The 12,667-nt window shown below is 48.7% G+C and overlaps 1 protein-coding gene across 1 annotated transcript in view; it reads left to right on the plus strand.

The window, feature by feature from the left end:
• Positions 1–146: 146 nt before the first annotated feature.
• dzank1 (double zinc ribbon and ankyrin repeat domains 1) overlaps positions 147–12,667 on the plus strand; it is a gene marked incomplete at its 5' end in the record, with an annotated part of 42,680 nt that continues 30,159 nt past the window's right edge. The window contains 10 exons of the mRNA XM_079219853.1: positions 147–249; positions 5,402–5,549; positions 5,647–5,749; positions 6,244–6,391; positions 6,473–6,536; positions 7,493–7,610; positions 7,770–7,883; positions 8,001–8,087; positions 8,169–8,276; positions 8,849–9,004. Coding sequence (XP_079075979.1) covers positions 147–249; positions 5,402–5,549; positions 5,647–5,749; positions 6,244–6,391; positions 6,473–6,536; positions 7,493–7,610; positions 7,770–7,883; positions 8,001–8,087; positions 8,169–8,276; positions 8,849–9,004 — 1,149 coding nt within the window. The remainder of the gene's footprint in view (positions 250–5,401; positions 5,550–5,646; positions 5,750–6,243; positions 6,392–6,472; positions 6,537–7,492; positions 7,611–7,769; positions 7,884–8,000; positions 8,088–8,168; positions 8,277–8,848; positions 9,005–12,667) is intronic.

Consider the following 12,667-nt stretch of genomic DNA (forward strand, 5'->3'; position numbering starts at 1 on the left):
TTGGATTCTTTGGGACTTTGACTGTATTTCTACTGTTCCTGCAATAAATTAAATTATTATTAAGTGAAGAAGTTACTCTCACGATGACTGATTGATTGATTGATTGATTGACAGACAGACAGACAGACAGACACACAGCCGTCGCCATGACAGCAGGATCGGTGTCAGCGCCGCTCATCATTCCCATCACCCTGACACACAGAGCCAAGAACCACATCGACACCAACACACCTGTGTGCATCCAGTCAGGTACAAGTACACACCTGTGTGCATCCAGTGAGGTACAAGTACACACCTGTGTGCATCCAGTCAGGTACAAGTACACACCTGTGTGCATCCAGTCAGGTACAAGTACACACCTGTGTGCATCCAGTCAGGTACAAGTACACACCTGTGTGCATCCAGTCAGGTACAAGTACACACCTGTGTGCATCCAGTCAGGTACAAGTACACACCTGTGTGCATCCAGTGAGGTACAAGTACACAGCTGTGTGCATCCAGTCAGGTACAAGTACACACCTGTGTGCATCCAGTCAGGTACAAGTACACACCTGTGTGCATCCAGTCAGGTACAAGTACACACCTGTGTGCATCCAGTGAGGTACAAGTACACAGCTGTGTGCATCCAGTCAGGTACAAGTACACACCTGTGTGCATCCAGTCAGGTACAAGTACACACCTGTGTGCATCCAGTGAGGTACAAGTACACACCTGTGTGCATCCAGTCAGGTACAAGTACACACCTGTGTGCATCCAGTCAGGTACAAGTACACACCTGTGTGCATCCAGTGAGGTACAAGTACACAGCTGTGTGCATCCAGTCAGGTACAAGTACACACCTGTGTGCATCCAGTCAGGTACAAGTACACACCTGTGTGCATCCAGTCAGGTACAAGTACACACCTGTGTGCATCCAGTGAGGTACAAGTACACAGCTGTGTGCATCCAGTCAGGTACAAGTACACACCTGTGTGCATCCAGTCAGGTACAAGTACACACCTGTGTGCATCCAGTGAGGTACAAGTACACACCTGTGTGCATCCAGTCAGGTACAAGTACACACCTGTGTGCATCCAGTCAGGTACAAGTACACACCTGTGTGCATCCAGTGAGGTACAAGTACACAACTGTGTGCATCCAGTCAGGTACAAGTACACACCTGTGTGCATCGTCCTAATGTCCTCGTCTTCATCACAATGTCTTTGTCTTAATGTCCTCGTCTTCATCACAATGTCTTTGTCTTAATGTCCTCGTCTTCGTCACAATGTCTTCATCACAATGTCTTTGTCTTAATGTCCTCGTCTTCATCACAATGTCTTTGTTACAATGTCCTCGTCTTCATCACAATGTCTTTGTCTTAATGTCCTCGTCTTCGTCACAATGTCTTCATCACAATGTCTTTGTCTTAATGTCCTCGTCTTCATCACAATGTCTTTGTTACAATGTCCTCGTCTTCATCACAATGTCTTCATCACAATGTCCTCGTCTTCGTCACAATGTCTTTGTCTGAATGTCCTCGTCTTCGTCACAATGTCTTCATCACAATGTCTTCATCACAATGTCTTTGTCTTAATGTCCTCGTCTTCATCACAATGTCTTCATCACAATGTCCTCGTCTTCGTCACAATGTCTTCATCACAATATCTTCATCACAATGTCTTTGTCTGAATGTCCTCGTCTTCATCACAATGTCTTTGTCACAATGTCCTCGTCTTCGTCACAATGTCTTCATCACAATGTCTTTGTCTTAATGTCCTCGTCTTCATCACAATGTCTTTGTCACAATGTCCTCGTCTTCATCACAATGTCTTTGTCACAATGTTCTCGTCTTCATCACAATGTCTTTGTCACAATGTTCTCGTCTTCATCACAATGTCTTTGTCACAATGTCCTCGTCTTCATCACAATGTCTTTGTCACAATGTTCTCGTCTTCATCACAATGTCTTTGTCTTAATGTCCTCGTCTTCATCACAATGTCTTTGTCACAATGTTCTCGTCTTCATCACAATGTCTTTGTCACAATGTCCTCGTCTTCATCACAATGTCTTTGTCACAATGTTCTCGTCTTCATCACAATGTCTTCATCACAATGTCCTCGTCTTCGTCACAATGTCTTCATCACAATGTCTTCATCACAATGTCCTCGTCTTCATCACAATGTCTTCATCACAATGTCCTCGTCTTCATCACAATGTCTTCATCACAATGTCTTCATCTTCATCACAATGTCTTTGTCACAATGTTCTCGTCTTCATCACAATGTCTTTGTCACAATGTTCTCGTCTTCATCACAATGTCCTCGTCTTCGTCACAATGTCTTCATCACAATGTCTTCATCACAATGTCCTCGTCTTCATCACAATGTCTTCATCACAATGTCTTCATCACAATGTCTTTGTCACAATGTTCTCGTCTTCATCACAATGTCTTTGTCACAATGTTCTCGTCTTCATCACAATGTCCTCGTCTTCGTCACAATGTCTTCATCACAATGTCTTCATCACAATGTCCTCGTCTTCATCACAATGTCTTCATCACAATGTCTTCATCACAATGTCCTCGTCTTCATCACAATGTCTTCATCACAATGTCTTCATCACAATGTCCTCGTCTTCATCACAATGTCTTCATCACAATGTCCTCATCTTCATCACAATGTCTTCATCACAATGTCTTCATCACAATGTCCTCGTCTTCATCACAATGTCTTCATCACAATGTCTTCATCACAATGTCCTCGTCTTCATCACAATGTTTTCATCACAATGTCCTCGTCTTCATCACAATGTCTTCATCACAATGTCTTCATCACAATGTCCTCGTCTTCATCACAATGTCTTCATCACAATGTCTTCATCACAATGTCCTCGTCTTCATCACAATGTCTTCATTACAATGTCCTCGTCTTCATCACAATGTTTTCATCACAATGTTTTCATCACAATTTCTTCATCACAATGTCCTCGTCTTCGTCACAATGTCTTCGTCTTCATGTCTTCGTCTTCATGTCTTCGTCTTCATGTCTTCGTCTTCATGTCTTCATCACAATGTCCTCGTCTTCGTCACAATGTCTTCGTGTTAATGTCTTCGTCTTAATGTCTTCGTCTTAATGTCTTCATCACAATGTCCTCGTCTTCGTCACAATGTCTTCATCTTAATGTCTTCGTCTTAATGTCCTCGTCTTCATCACAATGTCTTTGTCACAATGTTCTCGTCTTCATCACAATGTCTTCATCACAATGTCCTCGTCTTCGTCACAATGTCTTCATCACAATGTCCTCGTCTTCGTCACAATGTCTTCATCACAATGTCTTTGTCTTAATGTCCTCGTCTTCATCACAATGTCTTTGTCTTAATGTCCTCGTCTTCGTCACAATTTCTTCATCACAATATCTTCATCACAATGTCTTTGTCTTAATGTCCTCGTCTTCATCACAATGTCTTCATCACAATGTCTTTGTCTTAATGTCCTCGTCTTCATCACAATGTCTTTGTCTTAATGTCCTCGTCTTCATCACAATGTCTTTGTCTTAATGTCCTCGTCTTCATCACAATGTCTTTGTCACAATGTTCTCGTCTTCATCACAATGTCTTTGTCACAATGTTCTCGTCTTCATCACAATGTCTTTGTCACAATGTCCTCGTCTTCATCACAATGTCTTTGTCACAATGTCCTCGTCTTCATCACAATGTCTTTGTCACAATGTCCTCGTCTTCATCACAATGTCTTTGTCACAATGTTCTCGTCTTCATCACAATGTCTTTGTCACAATGTCCTCGTCTTCATCACAATGTCTTTGTCACAATGTTCTCGTCTTCATCACAATGTCTTTGTCTTAATGTCCTCGTCTTCATCACAATGTCTTTGTCACAATGTCCTCGTCTTCATCACAATGTCTTTGTCACAATGTTCTCGTCTTCATCACAATGTCTTTGTCACAATGTTCTCGTCTTCATCACAATGTCCTCGTCTTCGTCACAATGTCTTCATCACAATGTCTTCATCACAATGTCCTCGTCTTCATCACAATGTCTTCATCACAATGTCTTCATCACAATGTCCTCGTCTTCATCACAATGTCTTCATCACAATGTCTTCATCACAATGTCCTCGTCTTCATCACAATGTCTTTGTCACAATGTTCTCGTCTTCATCACAATGTCCTCGTCTTCGTCACAATGTCTTCATCACAATGTCTTCATCACAATGTCCTCGTCTTCATCACAATGTCTTCATCACAATGTCTTCATCACAATGTCCTCGTCTTCATCACAATGTCTTCATCACAATGTCTTCATCACAATGTCTTTGTCACAATGTTCTCGTCTTCATCACAATGTCTTTGTCACAATGTTCTCGTCTTCATCACAATGTCCTCGTCTTCGTCACAATGTCTTCATCACAATGTCTTCATCACAATGTCCTCGTCTTCATCACAATGTCTTCATCACAATGTCTTCATCACAATGTCCTCGTCTTCATCACAATGTCTTCATCACAATGTCTTCATCACAATGTCCTCGTCTTCATCACAATGTCTTCATCACAATGTCTTCATCACAATGTCCTCGTCTTCATCACAATGTCTTCATCACAATGTCTTCATTACAATGTCCTCGTCTTCATCACAATGTTTTCATCACAATGTTTTCATCACAATTTCTTCATCACAATGTCCTCGTCTTCGTCACAATGTCTTCGTCTTCATGTCTTCATCACAATGTCCTCGTCTTCGTCACAATGTCTTCGTGTTAATGTCTTCGTCTTAATGTCTTCGTCTTAATGTCTTCATCACAATGTCCTCGTCTTCGTCACAATGTCTTCATCTTAATGTCTTCGTCTTAATGTCCTCGTCTTCATCACAATGTCTTTGTCACAATGTTCTCGTCTTCATCACAATGTCTTCATCACAATGTCCTCGTTTTCATCACAATGTCTTCATCACAATGTCCTCGTCTTCATCACAATGTCTTTATCACAATGTCCTCGTCTTCATCACAATGTCTTCATCACAATGTCCTCGTTTTCATCACAATGTCTTCATCACAATGTCCTCGTCTTCATCACAATGTCTTCATCACAATGTCTTCATCACAATGTCTTCATCACAATGTCCTCGTCTTCATCACAATGTCTTCATCACAATGTCTTCATCACAATGTCTTCATCACAATGTCCTCGTCTTCATCACAATGTCTTCATCACAATGTCCTCGTCTTCATCACAATGTCCTCGTTTTCATCACAATGTCTTCATCACAATGTCCTCATCTTCATCACAATGTCTTCATCACAATGTCTTCATCACAATGTCCTCGTCTTCATCACAATGTCTTCATCACAATGTCTTCATCACAATGTCCTCGTCTTCATCACAATGTCTTCGTCACTCTGGTCTAGACACCCCTGAGGTTCTGATCTTCTTCACTCTGGACGGGTCCAAGCCGGCGGCGTGGCCGCGGGGCTCAGCGGGCGGCAGCAGGAAGTACGGCGGCCCGATCCTGCTTCCTGCTGGTCGAGTGGCTGTCAGAGCCGTAGCCGTCACCAAGTAACTGATCACCTGACCACGGTCATGATGTCACTTCCTGTCCAGCCCTGAGACGCAACACGGTCTCTAAAAATGTGATCAATGTCTCTCCCTGTAGAGACGGCAGAGACAGCTCCACAGTGACGAAGGTTTTCTGGGTTGAACTTGTGGATTCAAACAGGAAGGAGGACGAGGAGAACTTCCTGCAGAGCGACAAGCAGGTAAGACTACATTTCCCATCAGCCATTTCAAACACAAGATCTTGTTGTGAGCAGTTTTAATGTTTAACCTTTTAGTTTCAGCGTCCGTCTGAAGGAACCTTGAACTCTGCTGGTTCTCCACTGAGGCCCTCAGGTCTGTGACACTGTTACTGTATAATAAATAGAATAACATAATATAATCAATATAATAGTGTAATAAAGCTGTTTGAAGCTTGACGAGGTCACAGTGGCTACAAACAGCTCGTTTATCTGTCGTCATAGCTGTTTGTAGCTAATCAATGATAGCTTAGCACAAAGACAGGAAGCAGGGTGAAACTGCTAGCCTAGCGACAAAATAACTCTACCAACAACTCCATCTGATTGACGTGTGCTTTATTGTTAGCGAACAAGCTAATCAGCAGTTCATCTGTCAGCTGGGTTTAGTGAAACCAGAAGTTAGCATATAGAAGCTAACTAAGATAACTACGCTAGCACTCCTATGATGATGTGTTCAGCTCAAACTAAACATGGTCATCACTTCCTTCAGAGCCGAGCATGATGGGAAACACCTCTCCTCCTTCAGCGCCTCGTTTTCTGACCCGTCGACTGGGCTCTGCGACCAAACCACCACCAGGGGGCTCCTCCCAACGTCCCCAGACCGCGGTAAGCAGAACACCAGCAGCTGAACTGAACGCCGGCCGAGGCTCCGACATTTATCTTGTGATGTTTCCTGTCAGAGTTCAGGTGCGACGCAGCAGCTGAGCAGCACGCAGACGTCTCGGATCCACCGAGAGACCGATTTCCTGCGGTACGGCGGTCCTCAGGAAGTCATGAAGGCCTTCTGGCCTTTTCCTAATGAAAACATGGTCCTCATAAACCTTATGGACAAACTATTACTGATCATAAAACATGGTCCTCATAAACCTCATGGACAAACTATTACTGATAATAAAACATGGTCCTCATAAACCTCATGGACAAACTATTACTGATAATAAAACATGGTCCTCATAAACCTCATGGACAAACTATTACTGATAATAATAAAACATGGTCCTCATAAACCTCATGGACAAACTATTACTGATAATAAAACATGGTCCTCATAAACCTCATGGACAAACTATTACTGATAATAATAAAACATGGTCCTCATAAACCTCATGGACAAACTATTACTGATAATAAAACATGGTCCTCATAAACCTCATGGACAAACTATTACTGATAATAAAACATGATCCTCATAAACCTCATGGACAAACTATTACTGATAATAAAACATGGTCCTCATAAACCTCATGGACAAACTATTACTGATAATAATAAAACATGGTCCTCATAAACCTCATGGACAAACTATTACTGATAATAAAACATGGTCCCCATAAACCTCATGGACAAACTATTACTGATAATAATAAAACATGGTCCCCATAAACCTCATGGACAAACTATTACTGATAATAATAAAACATGGTCCCCATAAACCTCATGGACAAACTATTACTGATAATAAAACATGGTCCTCATAAATCAGCTTTGTGAATGTGTGAGATTTATTCCCCTGAATAAACAAATGATAATTAGAAATAGAAAACTAAAGTGGTCCTAAAGTAGAACCTTGAGGAACAACACATCTACTGTACTCTTCACCCACAGCAAAGCATGCTGGGAAAACCGTGAACTTAGAAACAAAACCATCTTTGAGCTTTTAAAAAGAGAAACAAGAAAAGTTCCCAACCTGCCCGTCTGTCTATCCAGGTGTGCTCAGTGTCTGGTTCCCCGTCCTTCAGACCCGTTCTCTGGTTTCTGCGCTCAGTGTGGCTCCTCCCTCCCGCCCCTACCTGAGCAGAGACTGCCCCCTGCTGAGGGAGGACAGGTACTGCACTCACACCTGCCTGCACAGCACAAGCATCTTTCACATCAAATTTCAGTAGAAACACTTCGTCTTCCATCACGTTTCTGTTATTTAATGTTGTGTGTGTGTGTGTGTGTGTGTGTGTGTGTGTGTGTGTGTGTGGTGTGTGTGCGTTCTCAGATGCTTTGCTGTGTGTTCTGTAAGTCTCTGGTTCCTGTGAACACTCAGACCTGTTTAATCTGTGAGGCCTCCATCCATCAACAACTACAACCACAGTCCAGCCTCACACTGCAGGTAAACACACACACACACACACACACACACACACACACACACACACACACACACACACACACACACACACACACACACACAGCAGTGAGTGATGTATTCAGTGTGTTTGTTGTACAGGAGCATGTGGTGTGTGTTTGCTGTGGCAGCGGGAATCCAGCTCACGTCTCCAGCTGTTTGACCTGTGAGAGCCGTGTGCAGCCGGTAAAACACACACACACACACACACACACACACACACACACACACACACACTCTAATACCACGTGTCCCTGTGTGTTGGTGCAGGATGGCGCCCCCTCTGTCCGCTCAGCAGACGGCAGGATGGTGAGCTGCTCCAGGTGTAACCGGTGTAACCGCGGCGACGCCAGGTTCTGTGACTGGTGCGGCTCAAAGGTGAAGAAACACCTGAACTCCAGAGTGTCATGAGGCACACTTGGACAGGTGTTAGCTCAAGCTGGGTTAGCCTAAAGACTGGCTTCGCTAGCATTTTATTTCCTGCTAACCAACAGCAGAGGCTATGTAGCATTAGCTTAGGGTTAGCATTAGTAATGCTAGTCAGTTGGTATGAAGTAGATGCTTAACACAGCTAGCGTAGCCTCGTACCAGCTAACACTTTCATTTAGCACTAAAACTAATCAGTGAACTCAAAGATGACTACACGTTAGCGTTCCAGTCTTTGTGCTAAGCTAAGGATCTATCTCTGCACTACTGACTCCTGAGAAGACAGAGAAGATGAACGCTTTATCAAAATGTTGGACTGTAAATATTTCAGAAAAATGAATCTACATTTGTACTCTGACCATAATGGTAGCTTGCTAGCGAACGTTAGCATCACTGGTCTTTTTTTATCTTCATGTTCATATTTACAGAGGGAGGCGAGCGGTTTCTCCTTGTGACGAGTCTTTGTGCTAAGCTAGGGTGAACATGAAGCATTGTGGGGAATGTGGTGCTGTGTGTACTTCCAGCCCGGTCATGCAGCCGGCTGTGTGGCTTGTTGGCGATGCGGCGCGAGCGGACACCCGTACGCCTTCTACTGCGCAGCCTGCGGCGCCTTCCTGCAAGCCCCGCCCCCATCCACCCATGACATCACGCGACCTGTCAGGGGCGCCGCCACCAACCAGGTACGCTTCACCGCCACTATCAGGTACGCGTCACCAGGTACGCTACACCGCCACTACCAGGTACGCTTCACCGCCGCCCACCAGGTACACTTCACCGCCACTACCAGGTACGCTTCACCGCCACTACCAGGTACGCTTCACCGCCACTATCAGGTACACGTCACCGCTGCCCACCAGGTACGCTTCACCGCCACTATCAGGTACGCGTCACCGCCACTACCAGGTACGCTTCACCGCCACTACCAAGTACGCTTTACCGCCACTACCAGGTACGCTTCACCGCCACTATCAGGTACGCTTCACCGCCACTACCAGGTACGCGTCACCACCACTACCAGGTACACGTCACCGCCGCCCAACAGGTACGCGTCACCACCACTACCAGGTACACGTCACCGCCGCCCAACAGGTACGCTTCACCACCACTATCAGGTACACGTCACCACCACTACCAGGTACACATCACCACCACTACCAGGTACACGTCACCGCCACTACCAGGTACACGTCACCGCCACTACCAGGTACACGTCACCGCCACTACCAGGTACACGTCACCGCCGCCCACCAGGTACGCTTCACCACCACTATCAGGTACACGTCACCACCACTACCAGGTACGCGTCACCGCCACTACCAGGTACGCTTCACCGCCACTATCAGGTACGCTTCACCGCCGCCCACCAGGTACGCTTCACCACCACTATCAGGTACACGTCACCACCACTACCAGGTACGCTTCACCGCCACTACCAGGTACGCTTCACCGCCACTATCAGGTACGCTTCACCGCCACTACCAGGTACGCTTCACCGCCACTACCAGGTACGCTTCACCGCCACTATCAGGTACGCGTCACCGCCACTACCAGGTACGCTTCACCGCCACTATCAGGTACGCTTCACCGCCACTACCAGGTACGCTTCACCGCCACTATCAGGTACGCTTCACCGCCACTATCAGGTACGCGTCACCGCCACTACCAGGTACGCGTCACCGCCACTACCAGGTACGCTTCACCGCCACTACCAGGTACGCTTCACCGCCACTATCAGGTACGCGTCACCGCCACTCCCAGGTACGCGTCACCGCCACTACCAGGTACGCGTCACCGCCACTACCAGGTACGCGTCACCGCCACTATCAGGTACGCTTCACCGCCACTATCAGGTACGCGTCACCGCCACTATCAGGTACGCGTCACCGCCACTACCAGGTACGCGTCACCGCCACTACCAGGTACGCGTCACCGCCACTACCAGGTACGCTTCACCGCCACTACCAGGTACGCTTCACCGCCACTATCAGGTACGCGTCACCGCCACTACCAGGTACGCGTCACCGCCACTATCAGGTACGCGTCACCGCCACTACCAGGTACGCTTCACCGCCACTACCAGGTACGCTTCACCGCCACTACCAGGTACGCTTCACCGCCACTACCAGGTACGCTTCACCGCCACTACCAGGTACGCGTCACCGCCACTACCAGGTACGCGTCACCGCCACTACCAGGTACGCTTCACCGCCACTATCAGGTACGCTTCACCGCCACTATCAGGTACGCGTCACCGCCACTACCAGGTACGCGTCACCGCCACTACCAGGTACGCGTCACCGCCACTACCAGGTACGCTTCACCGCCACTACCAGGTACGCGTCACCGCCACTACCAGGTACGCGTCACCGCCACTACCAGGTACACGTCACCGCCACTACCAGGTACACGTCACCGCCACTACCAGGTACACGTCACCGCCACTATCAGGTACGCGTCACCGCCACTACCAGGTACGCTTCACCGCCACTACCAGGTACGCTTCACCGCCACTACCAGGTACGCGTCACCGCCACTACCAGGTACGCGTCACCGCCACTATCAGGTACGCTTCACCGCCACTATCAGGTACGCGTCACCGCCACTATCAGGTACGCGTCACCGCCACTACCAGGTACGCGTCACCGCCACTACCAGGTACGCGTCACCGCCACTACCAGGTACGCTTCACCGCCACTACCAGGTACGCTTCACCGCCACTATCAGGTACGCGTCACCGCCACTACCAGGTACGCGTCACCGCCACTATCAGGTACGCGTCACCGCCACTACCAGGTACGCTTCACCGCCACTACCAGGTACGCTTCACCGCCACTACCAGGTACGCGTCACCGCCACTACCAGGTACGCGTCACCGCCACTACCAGGTACGCGTCACCGCCACTATCAGGTACGCGTCACCGCCACTACCAGGTACGCTTCACCGCCACTACCAGGTACGCTTCACCGCCACTACCAGGTACGCTTCACCGCCACTACCAGGTACGCTTGACCGCCACTACCAGGTACGCGTCACCGCCACTACCAGGTACGCGTCACCGCCACTACCAGGTACGCTTCACCGCCACTATCAGGTACGCTTCACCGCCACTATCAGGTACGCGTCACCGCCACTATCAGGTACGCGTCACCGCCACTACCAGGTACGCGTCACCGCCACTACCAGGTACGCGTCACCGCCACTACCAGGTACGCTTCACCGCCACTACCAGGTACGCGTCACCGCCACTACCAGGTACGCTTCACCGCCACTACCAGGTACGCTTGACCGCCACTACCAGGTACGCGTCACCGCCACTACCAGGTACGCGTCACCGCCACTACCAGGTACGCTTCACCGCCACTATCAGGTACGCTTCACCGCCACTATCAGGTACGCGTCACCGCCACTATCAGGTACGCGTCACCGCCACTACCAGGTACGCGTCACCGCCACTACCAGGTACGCGTCACCGCCACTACCAGGTACGCTTCACCGCCACTACCAGGTACGCGTCACCGCCACTACCAGGTACGCGTCACCGCCACTACCAGGTACACGTCACCGCCACTACCAGGTACACGTCACCGCCACTACCAGGTACACGTCACCGCCGCCCACCAGGTACGCTTCACCACCACTATCAGGTACACGTCACCACCACTACCAGGTATGCGTCACCGCCACTACCAGGTACGCTTCACCGCCACTATCAGGTACGCTTCACCGCCGCCCACCAGGTACGCTTCACCACCACTATCAGGTACACGTCACCACCACTACCAGGTACGCTTCACCGCCACTACCAGGTACGCTTCACCGCCACTATCAGGTACGCTTCACCGCCACTACCAGGTACACGTCACCGCCACTATCAGGTACGCTTCACCGCCACTATCAGGTACGCGTCACCGCCACTACCAGGTACGCGTCACCGCCACTACCAGGTACGCTTCACCGCCACTACCAGGTACGCTTCACCGCCACTATCAGGTACGCGTCACCGCCACTCCCAGGTACGCGTCACCGCCACTACCAGGTACGCGTCACCGCCACTACCAGGTACGCGTCACCGCCACTATCAGGTACGCTTCACCGCCACTATCAGGTACGCGTCACCGCCACTATCAGGTACGCTTCACCGCCACTATCAGGTACGCGTCACCGCCACTACCAGGTACGCGTCACCGCCACTACCAGGTACGCTTGACCGCCACTACCAGGTACGCGTCACCGCCACTACCAGGTACGCGTCACCGCCACTACCAGGTACGCTTCACCGCCACTATCAGGTACGCTTCACCGCCACTATCAGGTACGCGTCACCGCCACTACCAGGTACGCG

Source organism: Taurulus bubalis, assembly GCF_910589615.1.
Source record: "Taurulus bubalis genome assembly, chromosome: 6".
Classification (NCBI taxonomy): Eukaryota; Metazoa; Chordata; class Actinopteri; order Perciformes; family Cottidae; genus Taurulus; species Taurulus bubalis.